The sequence below is a fragment of the Eutrigla gurnardus genome, assembly GCF_963514095.1.
Source record: "Eutrigla gurnardus genome assembly, chromosome: 13".
Lineage (NCBI taxonomy): Eukaryota > Metazoa > Chordata > Actinopteri > Perciformes > Triglidae > Eutrigla > Eutrigla gurnardus.
This window is the reverse complement of record NC_139936.1, coordinates 7100162-7126551: the sequence shown is the minus strand read 5'-3', so window position 1 is coordinate 7126551 and position 26390 is coordinate 7100162. Positions and strand designations below refer to the sequence as shown.

The 26390-nt window shown below is 42.5% G+C and overlaps 2 protein-coding genes across 5 annotated transcripts in view; both read right to left on the bottom strand.

Moving 5' to 3' along the window:
* Positions 1-7574: 7574 nt before the first annotated feature.
* LOC311022955 (uncharacterized protein) lies at positions 7575-16243 on the bottom strand. Of its 3 annotated transcripts, XR_014598160.1 has the most exons (7): positions 16053-16243; positions 15678-15820; positions 15540-15604; positions 15320-15448; positions 15129-15227; positions 14866-15026; positions 14599-14798 (listed from the first exon to the last, which is right to left on the bottom strand). XR_014598160.1 is itself a non-coding variant. In XM_084024585.1 (6 exons), the coding sequence occupies exons 1-6, from the start codon at positions 16155-16157 to the stop codon at positions 7810-7812; spliced, it is 597 nt and encodes a 198-aa protein (XP_083880711.1). In that variant the 5' UTR covers positions 16158-16243; the 3' UTR covers positions 7575-7809. The 3 variants fall into 3 exon arrangements, 2 of the variants coding, with proteins under 2 accessions (XP_083880711.1, XP_083880710.1); XM_084024585.1 differs by lacking the exons at positions 14599-14798; positions 14866-15026; positions 15129-15227; ... (1 more) ...; positions 15540-15604; positions 15678-15820 and adding exons at positions 7575-7865; positions 7968-8066; positions 8159-8287; positions 8372-8436; positions 8510-8652; XM_084024584.1 differs by having other exon boundaries at positions 14599-15026.
* A 1180-nt stretch (positions 16244-17423) lies between these two features.
* LOC311022622 (single-stranded DNA-binding protein 2) overlaps positions 17424-26390 on the bottom strand; it is a 43899-nt gene continuing 34932 nt past the window's right edge. The window contains exons 5-17 of one of the 2 annotated variants that reach the window (XM_084024043.1): positions 23159-23248; positions 21935-21991; positions 21772-21835; positions 21200-21270; positions 21034-21101; positions 20595-20643; positions 20483-20518; positions 20344-20398; positions 20149-20219; positions 19982-20060; positions 19818-19846; positions 19599-19697; positions 17424-19278 (exon numbers count right to left, since the gene is read on the bottom strand). In XM_084024043.1, coding sequence (XP_083880169.1) covers positions 19249-19278; positions 19599-19697; positions 19818-19846; positions 19982-20060; positions 20149-20219; positions 20344-20398; positions 20483-20518; positions 20595-20643; positions 21034-21101; positions 21200-21270; positions 21772-21835; positions 21935-21991; positions 23159-23248 — 798 coding nt within the window. In that variant the 3' untranslated portion in view covers positions 17424-19248. Of the gene's footprint in view, positions 19279-19598; positions 19723-19817; positions 19847-19953; positions 20061-20148; positions 20220-20343; positions 20399-20482; positions 20519-20594; positions 20644-21033; positions 21102-21199; positions 21271-21771; positions 21836-21934; positions 21992-23158; positions 23249-26390 lie in introns of those variants that run through there. The other variant, XM_084024044.1, reaches the window with a different exon arrangement.

Below are 26390 nucleotides of genomic sequence, written 5' to 3'. Positions count from 1 at the left end.
CAACCACAGGTACCCCAGGGGGTCCCCGGGAGCAGCCGTGAGCTATATAAACCGGCGCCATCTTAAGACAGCGCTTCCAACGCTCTCCCCACCGCAACACACGTTACAACAGGAGGTGGCTCCGCCACCGCAGCACACCGCTGCAACAGGAGGCCAAACCGGTTCCTGCATTCCAGCTACCAGCTCCTGTCTGAAGTCAGCTGACCAAATCGCCAAGCCGCGATTATATTGTCGCCCGTGGAAGGAAGAAACACGAGCTGTTTTCTTTATTAGAGTTTGATCAACGAGAGGGAAAGCGCCCCGCTCTCGTCTGGACTCAGCCGACTCATCACGGCCCCCGCTGCCGCCGGGACTCAAGAACTACCGCCGCCCGCCATCGCCGGGACGGACTCGCAACCGACGCAACACCAGTAAGAGGCTATCAGTCTGGGCAGAGACATACGTTTGATAGTGTAGGATATGCTTGTAATTCTTGTTAACGTGTTTTAAGTTTTGATCACGGACCGCCAAGTCCGTTGCTTTCTGTGCTGTTGTATTTGAATGCTGATTGTGTACCCACGCCGCTGGGTTGATTTCTGTAACGGTGTTTTTGACTAACCTCAGCCATATTCGCGAGCTCAGTAAGCGTCTACTATCAGTTAAAAGACCGCGGTCCCGCTGAATGAACGCCAGTTCATTCACGAGCTCCTGTGTGATAGTAACACACCTCCTGAGCCTTAGAATATTGCGCGCGCATTCTCCCCCTTTCTTTGTTTGTGTACCGCTAACACCCACACGCACACATACACCGCCCCACACGTATCCTCCGCCAGCTGTTTCCGGCTCCGGACGCTAAGGACATAGCTCCATCCGGTGGCTGTACCCGGCCATCTCTCGCTCGCTCTCTCTCTCGCGATACTATCGGACGTCAGTGGCTCCGCCCCTGAACGCTGTGAGGAATAGCAGCTCCATCTAGTGGCTGCACCCGGCCATCTCTCCCTCTCTCTCTCTCTCCCTCTCTCGCTACTCCATCTGGTGTCAGTGGCTCCGCCCCTGAACGCTGTGAGGAATAGCTCCATCTGGTGGTCGCGCCCGGCCATATCTCTCTCTCTCTCGCTCTCTCTCTCTACACACACGCACACACACACACACACACACTCCACGTGTGTCTCTTCCTTTGTTAGCTTAGCTTTGTGTGTTAGGTAGTTAGGTAATAAGGCTTTGTTAATCGCAGTGTTATTGATTGTGATCATTATTACTGATTTTAATAAATCTTATTATATTATAACTAGCGGTCTCTTGTGCTTGTTGTGTATATGTCACTGGATAACAGCAGGTTGTGAAGGCTAGTGCTTGAATTTCACGCCTTTTTAATTGTTCGATTGGTTTTGTACTTCTATGCCAATGATCATGATGATTGGCACGTGAGTGTAAACCCTTTTATATTGAGACTGAATACAGTTTTAGGTTATCTTTTCCCTGATCCCAGGGTGGTGCCCCGTTTATTCATGATTATATCATGATAATATATTAAATATAATTATTAATATCGATAATCATATTGACATTAATAATTAGCTGTTGATAACCAAATCTGCTCCTGCTACATCCCCAACATAATTGGTGCCCCGTGTGAGGCCTTCTTAAACCAGCTTTATCCAGAGATTTATGCACAATAACCTGAGAATTATAGTAATAATAACAATAGGAATTGTTATTATTAATATTATTGTTTAGAAATCGATTTTCAAGGATCGATTTGTTTGCTCCCTGTTACTATTTGCCAAGCAAATACAGTGGAGGGTTGCACAGCATGTTGTGATAAGCCATTTATTGTTTAACAACAATACTAACAACTACACAGCCTTAGGGATACTAAGACACGTTATAACACTGTTATTACTCACCAGAGGTGCTAGAGACACCTCATTTACAGTCCAGCTGTAGAAGAGTAGTAACATCTCCACTGTAAGTCACAGGTTGAAACCTCTCACCTGTGCACCCACATCAGCATAACAACAAATACATTCTTTTTTTGCGATTAACACCAAACAAGTGAAGCCACAGGATTCTCCCTTTACTAGAAGTAGAACAGAGAATAGAGCCACAGAGTGTACCAACTCTGTGAATGTTGAAATTGTACCTTGCTATTTCCACCACGGGTTCTAGCTCGAGTCAAAAATTTCAAAATAATTCCCTAACTGTTCCTGCCGTGCATTTCAGTTAGCGTGCCTTTGGCAAAGAATTAAGTAAGCAGCCTACAGTGAGTCTGAGTTGCTGTATAGAATCATTAGAGGGTGAAGCTGACCTCTCTAAAAGAGAAGCGCCAGTCACCTTATCAGGTGATTTGCATAACCCCCCTCCTTTCTCTCCAGACACAATGGAGACCCCCTGCAAACAGTTCATCTGATCTGTGGCACAGAGCCTTCAGACAGGCTACTCTGAGTTTTTGCAGAAACTAAACCTCAGTGAGTGCCAAGAGGAGATCAACTTGTTACTGAACAGCAGATCTGATGTAGTAACATCATCCAAGGGTCCATTGTTAAAATGCTTGCTAATGACTTTCTACAAACAAATCTGTCTCTTGGTCCAGAGTAAAGCCACCCTAGAGGAAAAAGTGGTAGCACTAGAGGAGCAAAGTGCTTGTCGCCTCCACGATGCTCAAGCAGCAGACATGAGAGCCAGGCATTATTTAGAGGGCCTGCACACCGCAGAGTCCCAGTTTGTGTCCTACAAGAACAGGTGGTTGAAGTTTAAACCAGAATGTCCTCCCTCAGCAGACTCGTCCAGTCAGTGTGATTCAGGCTTCTCCGACTCCCACTCTTTTTGTAGTGAAAATACGACTCCCCCGCCATGCAGAAGATGGGAACAGTTACCAGCGGACACAAAGTCCTTAAGACAAGCTCCACTGAGAGACAGCGGTAACAGCTACACAGCTTCCCCTTGCTCTGACACAGATAGCGAAGAAACCAGCAGCGGAACTTACACAAGTTCTCCTCCAAAATCTTCCTATCTTTGGAACAAACCTATGAGAGGCCGTTTAGGAAATAATTCATATTTGCTCTCATATGTTACATCATACTGTCTTACAAACACTACTATAGTCACGCACACTTACTACTATAGTTACACACACTTACTATCATACTCTCTCACAAACACTGCTATAGTCACGCACACTTACTACTATAGTTACACACACTTACTATCATACTCTCTCACAAACACTGCTATAGTCACGCACACTTACTACTATAGTTACACACACTTACTATCATACTCTCTCACAAACACTACTATAGTCACACACACTTACTACTATAGTTACACACACTTACTATCATACTCTCTCACAAACACTACTATAGTCACACACACATACTATCATACTCTCTCACAAACATTACTATAGTTACACACACTTGCTATCATACTCTCTCACAAACACTACTATAGTTACACACACTTACTACTATAGTTACACACACTTTCTATCATACTCTCACAAACACTACTATAGTCACGCACACTTACTACTATAGTTACACACACTTACTATCATACTCTCTCACAAACACTACTATAGTCACACACACTTACTACTATAGTTACACACACTTACTATCATACTCTCTCACAAACACTACTATAGTCACACACACTTACTACTATAGTTACACACACTTACTATCATACTCTCTCACAAACACTACTATAGTCACACACACATACTATCATACTCTCTCACAAACATTACTATAGTTACACACACTTACTATCATACTCTCTCACAAACACTACTATAGTTACACACACTTACTACTATAGTTACACACACTTTCTATCATACTCTCACAAACACTACTATAGTCACACACACATACTATCATACTCTCTTACACGCTATTATGGATGGAACAACATAATAGTGAATGTATGAGAGAATAATATGTGATGTGTGTGAGTATAGTAGTATGTGTGAGAGAGTTTGATTGAAACGGAAGTCAACTTGAATTTTCAGTTTCTGATTGGCTCATCACGGGTGTAGGTACCGGATGTGTCTCTCCAGCGGGATCTCAAGGACAATGTCCCGCCTCCTCTAAGATGACCAATTTGCATGGATGTATACAGTCTATGATGTTAACATGTGAAAATGGTCGACCGGGACCGTGTCAATGAGGCAATTGGACTTTTAAATAACATTTTAACCCGTTCCGATGTGATAACCACAATGTCGGAAATTTCGAACCGTAATCAACAGCCCTCACGTAGCGCGGTCGATGTGGAAATGCGGCGGACTGAATGGACTTAACTAGCGGCTCTAATGATAGGCCTAAACAGGAGGGCAGCAGCGTTTATTATAAGGGGAAATCCTCGCGGCTGGTTTGGTTCATCAACGTTCTGTTTTCCCCCGTCGCCATGGCAAGGCGTCCCCCCCGCCGACCCCCCTTAGCTGCGCGAGTTTGACAGGGTGTTTTGGTATGTCAAAACCAAAACACCAAGAAAGGCTGAGGAATAGTCACCCACTTATATTAATAATAATAATAATAATAGTCATAATAAACTAATAGTATAAGCCATCCCCAATCCGGCCCGCAAGAGCAAAGTGTCCGGCCCGTGCGGACCCAGTGACACTATGCAATAACCTGCTGAAATAAAGAGTTCTGTAAAGTTGGAAATATATTCACAGATTCGGGATCAATAAATCTGAAGAGAAACGTTTTCAAACACAAATGATGCCTCTTCCCCACCGTAATATCATAGACTACGAGCTACAAGGACCAAAACACAGATTTTTTACATAAATAAGCCGTCTGGTCTGGACGGAGAACATTGATCTCTATGCGCAGCCGGCAGCCGGGCGAGTGCGCAGGGACCGTCTGCAAATTACAAGACAAAAGCAAGACGCTGCTAACAAAAATCATTAACTCCACTGTTTTAAACTCCACAATATTTTTTCCTCTTGTGCACCACTTGCTGTAGTGCTGTTGTTTTTTGTTGTTGATCAAAATATTCTCCAGGAGCATTCAAATAAATACATCGTTGATATTGGACTTATTTTCCTTCAAGCGTACATTTTTATCTGTCCCTCAACTATGACTACTACGACTATCTGCTACTACAACCAACTACCACTGGTAATAATAATACTTCAAATAATAGCAGCAACAATAATAACATTTGCACATAAAATAATGTTTAGTGATCCAATGAAAAAAAACAGACAATTTGGCCCTCGACTTGGCAACCTGGACATAATTTGGCCCTCAGTGAAAACTAATTAGGGAACCCTGGAAGGCTCAGCACTGTGTTTTAGTCATTTTTGTTTTCATCTTTTCTTGAATGCGTCAACTCCTCAACCCCATTTAGTATGTCAACATTTTGTATTAGTACCAGCAGTTTGTAAGAAATTGGTCAGTAATTAATGTCATATTTTGGTTCTCAAAATTCACCAAATTGATGCATTAAAATGAAATCTATTAAAATGTTTCTCCGGGGGGGGGGGGGGGGGGGGGGGGGGGGGACTTATAAAGTTGCCTGCTTGATTTCAGTTTTCCCACACAGCTTCCATTTAGCTAGCAGTAAGCTCCCAGAGCTGTGCACCAATCAAGGAATGAGGCTTTATACTATTTCCTGTTTAAACAAACTAACTTCCTGTTTTAGTAATTTTGAGTATAATAGTGTATGTGAGAGAGTATGATAGTAAGTGTGTGTAACTATAGTAGTAAGTGTGTGCAACTATAGTAGTGTTTGTGAGAGAGTATAATAGTAAATGTGTGTAACTATAGTAGTAAGTGTGTGTAACTATAGTAGTAAGTGTGTGTAACTATAGTAGTGTTTGTGAGAGAGTATGATAGTATGTGTGTATGACTATAGTAGAGAGCAGCGCTAATGTCAGGGATCCTGCCAGCGAGAGCCTCCTCAAACACACACACACACACACACACACACACACACACACACATACATACACACACACACACACACACACACACACACACACACACACACACACACACACACACACACACACCATCACTTTAAAATCCAGTCAGCAAGGACTTGTCCTATTTATCCTATTACATAACAGCCAGCTGGCAGAGTCTGAAAAGCAAGACCCCTGCAACTTTCAATATCTGAACACCCCCTGCACAGAGTCACACACAGGCACAAAGGCAGAAACAATACAAACACACACACACACACACACATGGACATTACAACATCTTTGACATCACGTAGGTTTCCACTGGGAAGGTGAGAACTTACATAACATGCCTCCATGCTTCATGTGCTTCTTGTCAAACACGACGGCCAATCAAGGACATGTCAGCACTCTAATATTTTGCTTAGCAAACACACTCTTTGCCAGATGTTGATCTGAATCAGCTGGCCGGCTCCGTCAAAAAAAAAAGTCCAAAGTCCAGACACAAGAACATTGTGATGAGAAAAGTCAACAATGTGTTTAGAGTTTGTTTAATATTGGGTAATATCAAAATATCAATTACAATTTCCTGTCATGGCCCTATAGCTAGAAGATCTGGTCTGTAAAGACTGTTAAGCTTTGTGGATGTTTCATGTGTTGGGTATGTGGGTACCTTCTGACTGTTAGTTTGTGGGTTTTTTCTCTACAGATAAAGATCTGGATTACATCTTCAAAGATACAGTAAGTGCAGGTTATTTAAGTTCCCATACAGTATATTCTATTATGTAAATCATGTGTGTGTGTGTGTGTGTTTGACTCTTTATTAATGTGCACTGACAACAGCTCGATGCCGTGTTATATAACACAGACAAACTACATTCAGTTGGTATGTACTGATTCTCATCACATATTGAGTCAGGGAGAGATTTGAGTTTCCTTTTGCAGAAATGACATGAGAGGAAGTTTAACTACTGTTTGATGATTAAAAAAATAAGGTGAAAAGCCACCATCGATCTCATCTTTCAGGGAACCCGCCACACACAGTGCAAGACAACTTCTGAAAAGGCTGTAAAAGTTTCTCACAGCCATGTAAAAGGTTTTGTTTCCATCCTTCAAGGGGCCCTCGGACAAGTAGACAACAGGATAGAATTAGTGTTGAGGTAGAAGCGAGTTGAATGACTGATGCAGTCCTGCTTGGTGTTTCCATCTGTGATTGTCCTAACATACATTTAAGTTATAAAAAGTCTTGCTAGGGGCTGGCAGGGTCAGGAGCTAGAAAAGTATATTTGTATATTATATTCAAAGGTATTTTTGTTCATATGCTTTTGTATTTTAAAATAATGAATGTAAACTTCTATTTATTGTATAAACCTTTCCTAAGTTTATGCCCTTAGTTCTCACCGATATATAAGTATAAATCTCTTCCTCTGACTAGCTAGAGCTGTCCTTTGCCCTTATGATGTGTATTGTAGCTGTGTTTGCATTCTTTTCGGGACTCCCAGTTGTAATTTGTCCTACTTTGACTTTGACCAACACGATTAGCAAACCAGCCCCAACTAAGAACGGACTGTATCTCCCTTTCACATGCCAACATGTTTCCTTTTATTGGACATTTTTTTACATGCATGAAAGAAAAATGGCATTCAAATAGTATCCATCATAATTTAATGCATTCATCTACAAAGTCTGGCACCATGAATAACTTCCACAGGCTAAGAAGCGACTTGTTTTCAGACAGTGACAAACTTAAAACAAGCTGGAATCCCACTTGAGTCACATTTAAAACCCCTTCAGGATGAAACCATGTTGTCATCTTCACATCTATCAAGCGTATCTGTGTTACTGCACACATCTAAGAGAGCATACTTGAATACACATTTGGCTCATTGAGTGATTTCAGGTCCCTATTGTTCTTCCCCTGTTACATCTGAGGCAGCCGACTTCTCACCAAGGCACAGGTCTGAAACAGAAGGATGGAATCATCCATTAATGCCTGAATAGGTCACACATGCAGTACAGTACTCCTCACTGTTGTGTGTGTAGCGGTGGGTCAGCATCTTACCTGTGGTCCCTCCAAAGACGAATTCGGTGGGGAAGTTGAGGCACGCAGCCTGTTTCTTGAAACCTTCCAGGTGAGAATCACCCGATGTCCCATACTTGGCTGTCGAGCAGGAAGAGTGACAATTCAGTGCTAATATTCAGTTTTGGAGTTCAACACGTAACAAGAAAGGCTGAAATTCACTGTGAACTCACTGAAGAAGTGAATGTTTCTGCCTTTTCTGGCTTCCACATCCTTCGGGTTTGATTCTATCCAGGCGAGGGAGTCAGGGGCAGAAACCAGGTACCTCCCGGTATACTCAGTAAGGGAGTCGTTATAGTGACCTGGGAGATATCAACAGGAGATTAACATATTGTTATTTCTAGTTACTGTGGTTTAAAGCATATATGAAAACATCGTTTACGTACATGTCACGTTGATGGAGGTTGTAGAGAAGGTCAAATTAACCTCTCCAGTATAACATTGTCCAGCCCTTGTAAGAAGAGGTCAGCATTGATTGTCCCGAAAGGATTAACGTTCATTTTCAAAAGATGATCAACACTTACACTCTGTCTCCCCACTTAAGGGTTATCTCATCACTGTCAGGTATGTCTGAGACTTTGATCCAGGAGCTACTGACAGTTTGAAATTCATTCATGAGCAGTTTGTTGTCTGATGTTCCAGCATACAATAGCCATTTTCCATACACCTAGACACAGATGTTCAAATTAAACATTATAAAATATGTACCCAGATAAAAACGTGCATGAGATGTTGGACCCCAGATAGTGGAGCTTCACTCAGTTTAATTCAATTTTATTTAAAGACCAATAACTCCCTAAAACTCCTTTAATTCACAAAAATAATTTGTTTAGATTGATTATCATTATTTAAATCAAAGAACTGGATTCTACTTTATCTAGATGTTGAGGGCAACTTACCTGGCTTCGATCCGCAGGTTTAAGCAGTTCTTCACAGTCTAGATCGGATGCAGCAGCCAGCGTAGAAAGAGCCAGCAAAGCTAAACAAAACTGAACAGACATGATTAGAACAACTGAATACCACAGCAAAACCAGAACAGAACAGTCCTGCAGGAAGACCTCCTCGAAAACAAGCAGAGTGAAAAGTTACATAAATAAGGAGGGGGTGGGAGTTTGGTAAACAGGGACATGGGAGGTGGTCCCACAGTTTGATTATGAAATGTGGGCTTGTGTAACACAGAGTTCACATTAATCAATAACTTGATTAGTTAAGATACATTATGAAAGTGTAGAAGGTCTTAGAACAATATGATGATCTATGTCTGATCAACTGTTGCAGCCATTTTTGAATGAACTATCACATTTTTATGACATTATTACTCTTTTGTGATGTTTTTAATGAAATGGTGTACTGACATTTGTATATGACTGTTATGAGCTCCCACTATTCTGGTCATCACGGCTCTGATCCTTCCTTTAACCTGTTTTTCTCTAGTGCTCCGGAGGTGCCTGGCAGAGCCTTGATTGCCCCGGTGATTTCCTGGCTGGCCCAAGCTGCAGCTCGTTTGGCCTGACTAGCCTCCCAACATTGAAAAGGGCCCCAGTGAACTCTTTTTGTCTCTCTTCTAGTCTGGTGGCAGCAGTCTGTGTTTGGGCCAAGGGGGCTACAACATTAGCATAGCTATATGTTACTCTTTATGAGGGTTAGGATGGCTGGGACTGGCTTACGTATGGTTTTCGTTTAGGTTCCTGAATTGGGCAGTCAGGAGTTTCAGGTCCGACGGCCCATGGCGTGGCTGCCCTGTGCTCTTATTTGCTTCTTTTAGCTGGACCATCTGATCTGTTTGTTTTTGGGGTTCATGGTAATGTGGTGATTTACTGGGAATTTCCCTTTGAACCAGTTTCTTTCGTTATGTTCTGTGCCTCCTGTGTTATTTGACCTGGTGGCCGTAACGATGACTCAATATTTAGCTGATGAGAGGAGATTAAAAGAATGAAAGACCCTGTTAATTATCCCTAAATAAATATATTTAATCTATCTACACTTAATTTGTTTTCAATAACACATGCAGAAATTATGCCTAAATGGTCAGGAATGTTCATTTATGCACAAATTCACTCTTCCCATAAGACCTTTTTTGTGAATTGGGCCGCTGTGGTTTGTAATCTTTTTAAAAGCTGGAAATATTATGTAACCCCAGTCCCATGTAGCTAATAAATATTAATTGCTAAACAATTAGGGTGTTGTAGTACAATGGGACGGGGCCTGAGTTTGTCTTAAAATGGCGCTTTGTACCCGTGATAACTGGGTTAGTGATAAAAAATAACTTGGCGGTGCCTCCAATAACTGGTTAGAAGTAAACACAAAATTTGTAACTTCCCCTTGAAAATACAAGTTTGCGTTAACCTGTTATCACGTAATATATAGAAAGTATCACCTTTGCAAATATAACACGCAAATAAAACGTTGCGGGCCCGGTCGATGCTTGTGAGCGTTGAGGCCAGAAACAAAGGGGCCAGTTCACTGGGTTTAGCCAGCATAAACAAAAAGCACGTGCAGAGTTAGAAGTGTACTCACAAGTCCACCACAGTCAGAGATGAAGATTGGGGGGAAGGGCAATGGGCAAGTTGCAGTTGCAGCGGCACATGTGGCGGCGAACCGTGTTCAAGTACAGCAGCTACAGTCTCTCTCCAACGGTCCAGGGCTCTCCTGGTCCTCACTCTCTCCCTCTAACGGCAAATGTCCGGTCCTCTGGCAGCTTCTCAGAGTTCACACACATCACCCACAGAACGACTCTTTGTCAGTCTTGGAAGTTAGGAGTGTTATTTTACTCTTAGCGTTACAGCTATCCTACTCGGATGCCAAGAAGGCCGCTTCTGCTGTCGCTAACCTTGCAGCAGCACGGAGGTGAGGCTAAGCACCTCCTCCTTGAACAAGGTGAGGACAGGATTGGTTCAGGACTACAAACATACCAACAGAAATGAGAGAATAAAAGATGCTTCACTGCCCCACAAACAAACGTGGTCTTTGGGTACTTGTGCAGGCAACCAACCATGAATCATTGTAGAACACCACACTTCTTTTCGCTCTGACTTGGCTTAGAGGATATGAGTCAGATTTGTTAACTGGTGATCATTTATTTTGGGGTAGCTCCAGTATTTGGATTGGTCATGGAGCATGGAGTTGTCGCATGTCCAGATTCACCTTGTTGCACACCTATCTTTCCAGTAAAAAGGCACCTCAAGAAAAACAACCAGCGGTCTTGCAATTTGTTTGGGATATGAGAGCAGAGAACAACGCGGTTTATGCCAGAGCTCCATTGGTTTCTGATCCACACACAATTATGTCACAAGTCGTTCTTGGACACACACCAGAGCCGCGGTGGGCTACTGAGACAAAAGGTCTTAAAACATCCTTGCAAGAGTAAAATTATGCAGTAGGTCGACAATTCACTTTGGTTTTCAGAAAGTGAACAGGCATGCCAGGCTGACACAGTGGCACTGCTAACGTTTTTAGCAGCACAACTGCATTATAAGTGCCAACAGAAACAGTCACTCTTCAGTCATTCCTGTGTCGCACTGGGAATGGCTCATGCTGCAGCATTAAAAGATCTTCCGATTTGCATATTATGTCTACTGGTATTTCATTGCCAAACTCTCACCTGCACTAGACTAAACTGGTATTTCAGTTGCAACGACAACCCCATGCACAGAGTCACACAAGGTGAGAACTTACATAGCATGCCTCCATGCTTCATGTGCTTCTTGTCAAACATGACGGCCAATCAAGGACATGTCAGCTCTCTAATATTGTGCTTAGCAAACACACTCTTTGCCAGATGTTGATCTGAATCAGCTGGCCGGCTCCGTCAAAAAAAAAGTCAAAAGGCCAGACACAAGAACATTGTGATGACAAAAGTCAACAATGTGTTTAGAGTTTGTTTAATATTGGGTAATATTAAAATATCAATTACAATTTCCTGTCATGGCCCTATAGCTAGAAGATCTGGTCTGTAAAGACTGTTAAGCTTTGTGGATGTTTCATGTGTTGGGTATGTGGGTACCTTCTGACTGTTAGTTTGTGGGGTTTTTCTCAATTTGGGGCTACAGATAAAGATCTGCATTACATCTTCAAAGATACAGTAAATGGAGGTTATTTGAGTCCCCATACAGAATATTCCAATATGTAAATCATGTGTGTGTGTGTGTGTGTGTGTGTGTGTGTGTGTGTGTGTGTGTGTGTGTTTGACTCTTTATTAATGTGCACTGACAACAGCTTGATGCCATGTTATATAACACAGACAAACTACATTGAGTTGGTATGTACTGATTCTCATCACATATTGAGTCAGGGAGAGATTTGAGTTTCCTTTTGCAGAAATGACATGAGAGGAAGTTTAACTACTGTTTGATGATTAAAAAAAATAAGGTGAAAAGCCACCATCAATCTCATCTTTCAGGGAAGCCGCCACACACAGTGCACGACAACTTCTGAAAAGGCTGCAAAAGTTTCTCACAGCCATGTAAAAGGTTTTGTTTCCATCCTTCAAGGGGCCCTCGGACAAGTAGACAACAGGAAAGAATTAGTGTTGAGGTAGAAGCGAGTTGCATGACTGATGCTGTCCTGCTTGGTGTTTCCATCTGCGACTCTCCTAACACACATTTTAGTCACATAACAAGTGCTTTGAGTTATAAAAAGTCTTGCTAGGGGCTGGCAGGGTCAGGAGCTAAAAAAGTATTTTTTTATATTATATTCAAAGGTATTTTTGTTCATATGCTTTTGTATTTTAAAATAATGAATGTAAACTTGTATTTATTGTATAAACCTTTCCTAAGTTTATGCCCTTAGTTCTCACCGATATATAAGTATAAATCTCTTCCTCTGACTAGCTAGAGCTGTCCTTTGCCCTTGTGATGTGTATTGTAGCTGTGTGTTGGGACCTCACCATTAGGACTACACAATGCTACAAAAGCCCTAACATGCGGTCAGGACAAAGGAACAAAGGAGATAAAAAAACTACAACTGCCATTTTAGTTTCACTTCTCACCTGGGTGCGAAGTGCAACATCACACAACTGGTGCCCTATTGGCTGACAACCACAGGTACCCCAGGGGGTCCCCGGGAGCAGCCGTGAGCTATATAAACCGGCGCCATCTTAAGACACCGCTTCCAACCCTCTCCCCACCGTAACACGCGTTACAACAGGAGGTGGCTCCGCCACCGCAGCACACCGCTGAAACAGGAGGCCAAGGCTCTTCCATCGCAACACCACGTTGCAACAGGAAGCAAACCGCTGCAACAGGAGACCAAACCGGTTCCTGCATTCCAGCTACCAGCTCCTGTCTGAAGTCAGCTGACCAAATCGCCAAGCCGCGATTATATTGTCGCCCGTGGAAGGAAGAAACACGAACTGTTTTCTTTATTAGAGTTTGATCAACGAGAGGGAAAGCGCCCCGCTCTCGTCTGGACTCAGCCGACTCATCACGGCCCCCGCTGCCGCCGGGACTCAAGAACTACCGCCGCCCGCCATCGCCGGGACGGACTTGCAACCGACGCAACGACACCAGTAAGAGGCTAATAGACTGGGCAGAGACTTAAGTTTGATAGTGTAGGATATGCTTGTAATTCTTGTTAACGTGTTTTAAGTTTTGATCACGGACCGCCAAGTCCGTTGCTTTCTGTGCTGTTGTATTTGAATGCTGATTGTGTACCCACGCCGCTGGGTTGATTTCTGTAACGGTGTTTTTGACTAACCTCAGCCATATTTGCGAGCTCAGTAAGCGTCTACTATCAGTTAAAAGACCGGTCCCGCTGAATGAACACCGGTTCATTCACGAGCTCCCGTGTGATAGTAACACGCCTCCTGAGCCTTAGAATATTGCGTGCGCATTCTCCCCCTTTCTTTGTTTTTGTACCGCTAACACAAACACGCACACATACACCGCCCCACATGTATCCTCCGCCAGCTGTTTCCGGCTCCGGACGCTAAGGACATAGCTCCATCCAGTGGCTGTACCCGGCCAGCTCTCGCTCGCTCTCTCTCTCTCGCGAACCTATCGGACATCAGTGGCTCTTCCCCTGAACACTGTGAGGAATAGCTCCATCTGGTGGCTGCACCCGGCCATCTCTCCCTCTCTCGCTACTCCATCTGGCGTCAGTGGCTTCGCCCCTGAACGCTGTAAGGAATAGCTCCATCTGGTGGTCGCGCCCGGCCATATCTCTCTCTCTCTCTCTCTCTCTCTCTCTCTACACACACGCACACACGCACTGTCACTGGATAACAGCAGGTTGTGAAGGCTAGTGCTTGAATTTCACGCCTTTTTAATTGTTCGATTGGTTTTGTACTTCTATGCCAATGGTCACGATGATTGGCATGTGAGTATAAAACCTTTTATATTGAGACTGAATACAGTTTTAGGTTATCTTTTCCCTGATCCCAGGGTGGTGCCCCGTTTATTCATGATTATATCATGATAATATATTAAATATAATTATTAATATCGATAATCATATTGACATTAACAATTAGCTGTTGATAACCAAATCTGCTCCTGCTACATCCCCAACATGTGTTTGCATTCTTTTCGGGACTCCCAGTTGTAATTTGTCCTACTTTGACTTTGACCAACACGATTAGCAAACCAGCCCCAACTAAGAACGGACTGTATCTCCCTTTCACATGCCAACATGTTTCCTTTTATTGGACATTTTTTTACATGCATGAAAGAAAAATGGCATTCAAATAGTATCCATCATGATCTATGCGTCTGATATTCAGTGTGAAGTCAGCCTATTCAGTTTTCTTTAATGCATTCATCTACAAAGTCTGGCACCATGAATAACTTCAGCAGGCTAAGAAGCTACTTGTTTTCAGACAGTGACAAACCTAAAACAAGCTGGAATCCCACCTGAGTCACATTTAAAACCCCTTCAGGATGAAACAAGGGCGTCATCTTCACATCTATCAAGGCGTATCTGTGTTACTGCACACATCTAAGAGAGCATACTTGAATACACATTTGGCTCATTGAGTGATTTCAGGTCCCTATTGTTCTTCCCCTGTTACATCTGAGGCAGCCGACTTCTCACCAAGGCACAGGTCTGAAACAGAAGGATGGAATCATCCATTAATGCCTGAATAGGTCACACATGCAGTACAGTACTCCTCACTGTTGTGTGTGTAGCGGTGGGTCAGCATCTTACCTGTGGTCCCTCCAAAGACGAGTTCGGTCGGGAAGTTGAGGCACGCAGCCTGTTTCTTGAAACCTTCCAGTTGAGAATCACCCGATGTCCCAGACTTGGCTGTCGAGCAGGAAGAGTGACAATTCAGTGCTAATATTCAGTTTTGGAGTTCAACACGTAACAAGAAAGGCTGAAATTCACTGTGAACTCACTGAAGAGGTAAATGCTTCTGCCTTTTCTGGCTTCCGCATCCTGTGGGTTTGAGCCTATCCAGACGATGGAGTCAGGGGCAGAAACCAGGTACCTCCCGGCATGCTCAACATCGGAGCCGTTATAGTGAACTGTGAGATATCAACAGGAGATTAACATATTGTTATTTCTAGTTACTGTGGTTTAAAGCATATATGAAAACATGTGTTATCGTTTACGTACATGTCACGTTGATGGAGGTTGTAGAGAAGGTGAAATTAAGCTCTCCAGTATGACATTGTCCAGCCCTTGTAAGAAGAGGTCAGCATTGATTGTCCCGAAAGGATTAACGTTCATTTTCAAAAGATGATCAACACTCACACTCTGTCTCCCCACTGAAGGGTCATCTCATCACTGTCAGGTATGTCTGAGACTTTGATCCAGGAGCTATTGACAGTTTGAAGTTCATTCATGAGCACTTTGTTGTCTGATGTTCCAGCATAGAACAGCCATTCTCCATACACCTAGACACAGATGTACAAATTAAACATTATAAAACATGTACCCTGATAAAACCTTGCATGAGATGTTGGACCCCAGACCAATATCATAAATCTGAGGGTTTAACTGTACAACATGTATCTGTTAACTCCCTAAAACTCCTTTAATTCACAAAAATAATTTGTTTAGATTGAGTATTATTATTTAAATCAAAGAACTGGATTCTACTTTATCTAGATGTTGAGGGCAACGTACCTGGCTTGAATCCTCCAGAGGTTTAAGTAGTTCTTCACAGTCTGGATCGGATGCAGCAGCCAGCGTAGAAAGAGCCAGCAAAGCTAAACAAAACTGAACAGACATGATTAGAACAACTGAATACCACAGCAAAACCAGAACAGAACAGTCCTGCAGGAAGACCACCTCGAAAACAAGCAGAGGGAAAGCTTACATAAATAAGGAGGGGGTGGGAGTTTGGTAAACAGGGACATGGGAGGTGGTCCCACAGTTTGATTATGAAACGTGGGCTTGTGTAACACAGAGTTCACATTAATCAATGACTTGATTAGTCAAGATACATTATGAAAGTGTAGGAGGTCTAAAAACAATATGATGATCTATGTCTGATCAACTGTTGCAGCCATTTTGGATGAACTATCACATTTTTATGACATTATTACTCTTTCGTGATGTTTTTAATTAAATGGTGTACTGACATTTGTATATGACTGTTATGAGCTCCCACTATTCTGGTCATCACGGCTCTTCCTTTAACCTGTTTTTCTCTAGTGCTCCGGAGGTGCCTGGCAGAGCCTTGATTGCCCTGGTGATTTCCTGGCTGGCCCAAGCTGCAGCTCGTTTGGCCTGACGAGCCTCCCAACATTGAAAAGGGCCCCAGTGAACTCTTTTTGTCTCTCTTCCAGTCTGGTGGCAGCAGTCTGTGTTTGGTCCAAGGGAGCTACAACATTAGCATAGCTATATGTTACTCTTTATGAGGGTTAGGATGGCTGGGACTGGCTTACGTTTGGTTTTCGGTTCTTTTGTTGGTAGTTTAGGTTCCTGAATCGGGCAGTCAGGAGTTTCAGGTCCGACGACCCATGGCGTGGCTACCCTGTGCTCTTATTTGCTTCTTTTAGCTGGACCATCTGATCTGTTGTTTGTTTTTGGGGTTCATGGTAATGTGTTTGTTTCCTGGAAATTTAACTTTGAACCAGTTTCTTTCGTTATGTTCTGTGCCTCCTGTGCTATTTGACCTGGTGGCCATAACGATGACTAAGCTGATGAGAGGAGATTAAAAGAATGAGAGACCCTGTTAATTATCCCTAAATGAATATATTTAATCTATCTACACTTAATTTATGTTTTCAATAACACATGCAGAAATTATGCCAAAATGGTCAGGAATGTTCATTTATGCACAAATTCACTTCCCATAAGACCTTTTTTGTGAATTGTTATTTTTAAAAAATTGGAAATATTAACACAATTATTGTTACATCATTGGAAACTGTTTGGAAACGGTGCTTTCAAAAGAGACTTGGCTGGTGATAAAGTGAATCATCGGTCACTCAAACTAAGCTAGTCGCATATCCACACAGTCCTCACAAATGAACAGAGCTGACACTTGAGTAAGGGAAGAGAAGCTTTATACTAGCATATTCAAAACCCATGAAATACTTCTCTGTGTATTTACAAAAACATAATACAAGAATAAAAAAGAGAAAATGAACACGTCACAAATGGAGTCCCACATACTGCCACAAAACATCAAACATGATCCGATTTACAAATTCATCTTCTTGTACTCCCACTTATGGCTTCAATTTAACAAAAAAAAACAAAATAAAATATCTCTGTTCAGTTGTGATGGTGCTTCAGTCCATCCCTCCCTTTTGCAACAATTCTCTCCAGATTTTTCTTTAAATAATAATAATATCAAATACACATACAAGACATAGGAGCTACATTTGTGAGCTGTACACTTTGCAGTAAGGGAGGGGAGAGGAGAAAGTTCACAGGCGTATCGACCTTTTGTACATGATGATAATGCATCTCGGGCAGTGACAGTTTGAAACATTGATTAAAAACAAGCTTATTTTAGCTTTCTGTACCAACCAACCTTTCACATCATACTGAGATCACAGTTTATCCGGATGGCAATAAAGTACGAGTGACCATAGCGACTTTATAAGCTTGTGTCTTACAGTTTCCACTCGTACTGTTAACCTGTCTTTGATTTCTCTCTCTTGAACATTTTATGTCCAGAGAATGTGGGCCATTGTATCCATTTTGCAACTGTGACTCCAGAATGTGAAATGATAAATCATGTGGATAAAGGTTTAAAGAACAAGACATGAGAAAGGCCTCAGGAAAACAAAAAAAAAACAAAAAAATTCATATGACTACATGCACAGGTTTCCCCTCTTGTTGGATAACATACTGACATAACCTCTTTATCTTTCCTTTGCCATGTGTTCGTGCGGTCAACAGAATAATAACTTGCTCCAAAAGGAAAGAGTTTCATAATAAAGAGTAATGATGAAAAACATTTCTGAACTGTAGACGATATGAACTCTTTCCCAGTGTTGTCATGAATGCTCTCTCAGCAGTCAGCATAGTGACTGATTAAAGGGAGGCTATGCAACACATTCTTCCTCTCACAAATAGAAAGTTAAATTCATAAGTACCAAAACTCACCATTGATCCATTTGGTACATTCAGGGATTGTTTTTCTACAGCCCTACTTGGCCAGGTATGTGATGGGAAGCCTTTCTGCAAATCATGATTAAAGAGCTCACTTTGGGATCTAATTTCCCACATTTGTGGCCGAGTTTGGGAATGGAAATAAAAAAAAACGACCCATAGTATAAAACCTCAAACACAATGTTATTGGCCTTAAACACAAAAGACAAATATCTGCACAAGCCTCAAGTAAAACCTCATGGTATTGTGATTGTGATGTCTCTCCAATTTCTTCAGTAAAGGAAAGATATACAGCATGTATATATCATCTTAAATTTAAACCTTAGCATAGGACATGGACTGTTTAGGGGCATTAACTGTGATATGATGCAAAAGGCAAACACATCTGTCTGTGACTGGAGTCTCACACACACTGTATGCAAATATACAAAGAGTTCTCCTCCAGGTCGATTCAAATTGGTTGCTTTGTACAGTCTCATAGTTGCAAAGGAAGAACTGATGAATGTAGCAGAGTCACCACTTAGAACGGGAGAAGAAACGGGAGAGAAAAGACACGGGCAGAGACAGCGGAGGGAGGGGTTTAGGGGATAGTAGGAGGACGGCGCCTAGAGCAACTGTCCTGACTAGGCAGGTGGTGTTGGTGGTGAAGGAAGAGTCCCTGGCCTAGATGACATCACATCCCCTATCTCTGCTTTTCACTGATCCACACCAGGTCACTGGGCGCCTGAACCGAAACCTGCTCCCCGAGCCTTCACACACTCATCGTCATGTTTGGAGAATACTGCAGAGATGAGATGGGGAGAAAGAAGTATGTTTCAACGTGAACGTATACAGTATACAGCATCCTTGATTAGAAGTCCCTCTGAACAGTTTTGGATGAAGTCAAATTATTTTTGTGAACTTTAAGCAACTGGTAGCAGCTGCTTAGTTTATTTTAGTGAAGCTTAGCGTAGCATAAAGACTGGAAACGGGGGATTCAGAAAGCCTGGCTGTGTCAGAATGTAACCTCTGAAAGCCGCCAATTCACATAATGTATTACAGTGACTTTGCCAGGAAACCAGGGGAAACTTCTTTCAATACAGCAGATGACAACTGACTTACACTTTCATTCTGAAAAGGGTTAAGGAAGTTTCCACCCATCTCTCCATCCTCCCTGGGGGTCCCAGGCTGGTTACTCATGCTTAGGTTACCAGGAGAGTTCTTTCAAAAAGAAGCACAAACACAGCTTATTGGTAATTGAATGCTATTAAAGCTATAACAATGAGACGTGCTGTGCAATTGCAAACTGCAGTTTCAAAGCAGATAAATATCTTCTTTTACCTTGGGGAGACTGTCCATATCACCTGACCCTGAGAGAGGGGACACAAGTATAAACACAAATCACCATTATGGAATGAATGCTTGTTTTGCTAAAATTACACAGAGGGGAAAATATAATTTAGTGTCAACAGAGCACATATTGTACAAGCTACTTGTTCCTGTACCTAATGATCCATTCATGTGATGGGGCTCCATTCCAGCCATTCCCCCTAATGGGCCGTCACCACCGGCACCCATAGGGAACTGAGGAGAACATACAACACATCAAACCCATAAACCCTTCAGTACACAGTGATAAGATAGAGAAAGACAGAGAGAGACACTGACTCACATTTGGTCGACTTCCACCTGGAGGGACTGTGTTTATCATAGTGTACATGTTGTCTCCAGAGTTTGTTGAATCTAACAGAAGAAATGATGACATAACAATAAGATGATACACAAGCAAAAACACATGTATAAACACACACACACACACACACACACACACACACACACACACACACACACACACACACACACACACCTGCTGGACTTGGCATTATTGGGGTCCCAGGTGGCCCCCCTCCGCCTGGAGGTCCCTGAAATCACATAAGATTAAATCCTGAACTTGTGAATTGTACAGCTAGTAGGGCAGCAAATGGTTTCAAATCCACTATACATACCACATAACTTCCTGGAGATGCAGAAGAGTAAGGGGTCTGCAAAAATACAGAAGGAACATCATGAAAGTAATGAAATAACTGTCTGTTGGGTGTCTTTGTTAACAGCACCTACCGAGTTGGAGTTAGGAGGATTTGGCCATGGTCTGCCCCCACCAGGTCCCCTGTGAGACACACACACACACACACACACACACACACACACACACACACACACACACACACACACACACACACTGAGTTATACACTTTAGTTGTCTGCTTTTGGCAGGCTTCGTTGTTTCCAATTCATTTGGGCAGATTTGGCAACAACAAGCGTCTCTGTTGCCAGAGAGAGGTAATGGGAACAACAAGCAATAAAGAAAAGAATAAAAGAAGACAAAATAGAGGAAAGCTGGCACATCGCTCCACTTCCAGACCCAGGAACATACAGTAAGGTTGTAATTAAATTGAGTTTGTTTGCAGTGTAACGTTGTCCCTCTGAGGGAGAGAAATGTGAGGAGGTCAATTAAATTCACATTGAGTGTAGATTACATTTTGTTGACACCACTCACATGTTCATGCCAGGCATCCCAGGACCAACCAGGGCATTCAGTGGTGGTCTCATCCCACCTCCATAGCCCTAAAAGAAGACACCAGATGTCCTCAGTTATGTCTACAAGAGAGTAACTATCAGAATGAACTGTAAATATAATATGTAAGAATCATCTGGTCCCATACCTGGGGGCCTAGTGGTACCATGCCTCTGGGTGGAGTCATCCGCTGCATTGGTCCTCCCATATTTGGATGTCCTGAAACAAAGAAAAACATCGGTTTTGTTCCAGGACGGTGTATTCAGATCAGACATGTGAACCCTTACTTTCTTGCCTAAAGTTGCAAGGTACAGGATTGGGAGCACTTCGATTGCCTCTCAACCTCATTGTTGTCCAAAAACAGTTAAAAACACATTATGATGCCATATTGTTGCATTGGGTGACATAATCCTTCACTGCAATAAACGAGGCGAGTACTCCTCACATCTCATCGAACAGCAAACATATAAAGCATCTTCCAAGAGGATGCTGCGTGATCACCAATATGACACTCCAAAGAATGCATTTCTTTTATTTTTCAAAAATAAACTACAGCAACCACGTTTATCATAACGAGCCAAATTGTGACTCTTTAATGTGTTTTCTAGCACAAAAATCTGTTTTTTTTTTAACTTTCAAACTAAAGAGTAAAATAATGTTATTAATAAACTGGGTTGTCATTGTGTATGTATTTGTGCATACCAGTGAGTCTATGGGTACCTTGCTGTCTTGTGGGGTCCATTCCACTGGGCAACATGGGCTGGCTACCTGGGACTCCGAGTCCCTGCAGAGGGAAGAGGATACATCACCATCACCCAGATACCATCCATGTCTCCCATTCACAGTACTGTCTGCTGCATGTAGGCGTCAGTGTTGCTCTTACCTGATTGGGTAATCTGAGGGGTCGGGGTCCTCCGGGGTATCGAGGTGACATAAACGGCTGCAAAAACAACAAACACAACAAAAACCCAGCAGGAATGCAGGTTGAATCACTGTGGGTTTTAAGTTTTCTCACATGCATGACACTCAGTGCTGCTGTAACTTTTTATAACCCATTTCATAGAAACAAAAGTGGTGTACAGTGTGTGAAATGTAACTATATGGGACGTTTTTCACTCTCCAACCACAGCTACAGCAAATATCTCCAGTTGAGTTTTGGGCTCATTTTCCCTTTAACAACAGTTCCATGACAGCAGACTCGGGAAGCCGACCGCATTTTCATTGGATTGGATTTATGGAAAAAGAATGAGAGAATAAAAAGATGAGGTTGGTTAATAATGATGTCAGTGCATGTGTTAACTGTGGGCAGTTTGGCAGCATGTACGAGAAGCACTTTTGCAGCTGTGAGTGGGTTTTCACTTGTCCTCACCACAGACAGTAGCAATGCTGTTGCTATGTCTGCTGAACTGATGCCACCGCGGTCAGAGAAGCCAGTCTGCAGTGGTGGAGATGCAGTACAAGAACTTGCCACTAGAGAGCAATGGTCCACTTGTTATGATGCCCCTCTTCTCATCTTCAAACTGGGCTGAATGTCCATAGAAGGAAAACAGCTAGACTATTTAACTCTATTACTATTAACTCAATTACAATTATCACTCGAAATACAATAATTGCATGGCTGTGCATTATCTGTGATCTCTATGTATTTCGCCAATAAAATGTAATAAATCACAAAATGCAACTGTGATATTGTGATTTAGCCCATATGCAAATAATTTCATGAAACCTGAATGAAGAACTGGCAATCTGGTAGTCGTTGCGTTTCTTTAACCGACAGTCTTCAAAGAGAAATTGATCTTCACATGAAGATGGAAAAGGATGTTTGGCGTTTTTTGAAAGCGGAGCTCAGAAATGCCCATGAAGGATATTGATCTGCGTGTCAGTTGCGAGCGTCTGAGTTTGACTGATAATGACAGCCAATCAATGCACAACTGGCAGAGTCCTTCTGATGGAGAACAGAGATTATCTTGGCCAAAGCTCCACGCATGACTTTTTATTTGTGGAGACCTTTATTCTTCCTGTCAGACTTTTTTCTCTCTCTGTTTGGAACAGATCAGTGCAGATTATTCAAAAAGGTACTGTCCGTGGGGGGGTAAGCACCACATACCTGAAAGAATCCTGGAGGGACTGGCCCCACTGGCAAACCCTCTCCTGGGGCAAGGTTCCCAAGGACGGGGCTGGGAGCTGCTGCAGCACTCTGAACGATGCAAACACACAAAGAAACAGAGTCAAACTCCCAACTCAAGCCAGTCTGCAGATACTCAACACTGCTTTGCTCAGCAACGGTGGGAAGTAACTAGAAGTAGGTAGTAGTCCATACGAATTTGAGCTTTTTTAATAGTACTTGAGTGGTATTTATTGTACATTTTACTCCAGTACATTTGACAGTTTTGTAAAATTGCAGATTCAAATGATTTTATAAAATATGATGCACTGTTAAGGATTAAACAGCAACATTACAGTGCTTCTTACACATTAATGTATCAGTAACACTTCTCCCATGATATATTTATACCATAGACATCCAGAGGATGCATCAGTACTGAACCTTTTCCTACTGAATTAAATGTAATATTGTTGTTAATGTTAAAAACATGCCACCAGTGGAACAGTAAACACACACACACACACATATACATATGGATCATAAAAACAACGCATGCAATGCACGGGTCTTCCCCCATGTCTCGCTTGCAGTCTCTCCTTCAGTGGGATATTTCCTGTTTCTGCAGATACCCTGCTATGCTGGCCCAGGTTTATTTTTATACCTTATGTTTTTTGTTGTGCTTGTCCCAGACGGGCGGCGCTGGCACATTTCAGCACAGCCTCTGTCTGCTTCCTGTGGCATTGTACTACTAACTAACCCGGAGTTACCACCCAGCACCGGCCTCTTCCTCATCCTCATCAAGTCTAATGACCAGACACACACACGCAGTGTGGGGAGAGTGTACGTCCATATAACGCGTGAACAGTGAGCACATACATGCCTGTGTCAGTGTGTATTCTTTATTTCACTATCTGCCCACTCGATTTCTCTGATCTCCCCTCTCGCTTTCGCTCCCCCTCTGAAGGCAGCGGCTGGGTATAAAGAGCTCCAGTGAAATTCACCCACAGTCTCTGAAGTTTCCGCCAGCTGACTTTTTAGGTCAGACAGGAACAAGGTTTAATCAGAGCTGAGATAAAAGCGGACTGACGACACTCCTGTATCCTCCTCTGCTCCCCTCCACCACCCTCGCTATTCCCTCTTCCTCCCTCATTCTCCTTCATATCTCCCAATCGTTAATGTTGGGCAACAGGGAACAGGATGCCGTGCGGCTTTTTGATTCCATATTCCCGCCGCAAACACAGCTTGTATTTGTCTCGGCAGATGAATGTACAGATGGAGACAGATGGATACTGTATCTCTTTGGTTCAGCGGTGGGAGACTGGATTTAGTTTGTTTGTGTGCGCGATTGTCTGAGTGTACAAGAACATGAAAAGCATAAACCGTGAGTTGTGATTTTGAGTTTTTTTTCCTTCTCCCTTCTCGCACCCTGGATTACCCAGAATGCCTTTACTCTCTGGAAACTAGTAGGTCTGCTGAGTTTGCCTTCACAAGAGGAAGAGAGGGGGGGAAAAAAAGGACAAAGTAGAGATTATGAGTGTGCATGTGTGTGCGTGTGTGCATGTGGCAGTGAATGTATGAGGGCATTTAATGTTTGTTTGTGTGGGAAAGGGGAACTGAGGGAGGGGAAAAAAATCAACCTGACCTGCTGACAAAGCAGCATTTTCCAAATACAGCAACAAGAGAAAACACAGTAGGATATATCTGCTCGAAAACCAGCACCACCCAGCACAGAAATAAAAAAAACTGTTGCAACAACACCCTGGTGCTACCAGCCTCTCTTGGTTATGACAAATCAGAATGATTCAAATGATATTCAGGCGTAAGAATGACAAGTTACGCCGCTACAGAGAGTTGATTTGCAAGATTATTTAATTACTGGTATTTTCATTAACTCTTAAACTCATTAAAGTCTTCACTGTTTCAAGATTTTAAACAGTAAACGTATATATCTGTATGCAAAAGCCTGTCTGACAATGTTAGTAAAAATGCAACAATACTCTGTTGGATTATAAAAATAATGAATCAATTATTGCATCATCAGTTACATAGTTTTCCCACCAGAGAGCATTGTCAAGCTTGTTCTTCAGCTGTAAAGTGCAGTAAGGAGAGCACACAGTTTGTTTGTATAGGAAAACTAATTTCAGAAAATTTGGAAAAATGTTTTTCAATGTCATATGTTTTTATTAAAATGATCAGCCCACCGCTGAAGTATTAGTATCGGCCTATAAAAACAAAGTACCCGTTGGATGTAATAAAAATCACCGTACAAGCGGAACCACACACCAACATAACACCTGACAGTCGTGTTGAACTCAAGCACTGAGAATCTATAAAGTAAGGTCCATTGGACTGATGGGCATGATAACAATATAAACACTCATTCAAAGTGTTGGTGGCAAACAGACCATAAAGCCAAGGATTTGTAGACGCATAAAACCCGGTATCTTTACAGACGGGGAAGAGTTTGTGTTTATTTCAATAATCAAAAAGATGCTTATGACTCTCTCGGTTTCACCAATTACCTTTATCTGCTGATGGTGACAGAATTATTTAAGCAGCGTTTAATTTTTATTCCACGACTTAGTGTTATTGTTGATAAGAGTTTATTATTACCTACATTCTGATGTGCTCAGGCCTTTACTGTACCCCCCCCCCCCCCCCCCCCCCCATTCACACGCGAGGCCTTTCATGTTGACGCTGTTGATAATTGGGTGAGATTGCAGGGCTTCACCTGATGTAATGTGACAACATCAGGGTGGTGCAATTACTTCGAGTTAGCTGGAACAGCGTAGTGACCAGGAAGTCAATGTTTACTGTCGGCTGTCATTATAACACTACTGTAAATGAGTCTGAATTAGAATCAATTAAGTCCTTTGAGCTAGTTCTGTATAAATACTGATTCACAGCCAAGCTCGACATATTCCAGCATTTAACCTTTACACACACACACACACACACACCGTTACACACTGTTAATGAGTCCATCATTTACACTTCTCACACATCAGTGTTTACATTCTTCTGACAAGGCCGAGTGAGCGGGACAATGAGATATTGAGCTGGTGGCTTTACACATTAACACACGTAGTACACGTTATTGTGTGAGCGGAACTGTCAACAATGTCTTGTGTACTGATGCTTTGTACACTTCTGACTGAGCTCACTCACAGCCAGGAACCGCTGATAGCATTCATTCGCTTGACCTGGTGGAGGTGATTGCTGATTCAATTTG

What these genes read in the sequence shown, in the direction of transcription:
- LOC311022955 (XM_084024585.1), bottom strand. Translation starts at nt 16,157, where the DNA reads ATGTCTGTTCAGTTTTGTTTAGCTTTGCTGGCTCTTTCTACGCTGGCT. An exon ending in CTCTGGAGGATTCAAGCCAG is followed by an intron (nt 8,653 to 16,052) that starts GTACGTTGCCCT and finishes ATCTGTGTCTAG; the next exon opens with GTGTATGGAAAATGGCTATT. An exon ending in CGTCTTTGGAGGGACCACAG is followed by an intron (nt 7,866 to 7,967) that starts GTAAGATGCTGA and finishes CTTCTGTTTCAG; the next exon opens with ACCTGTGCCTTGGTGAGAAG.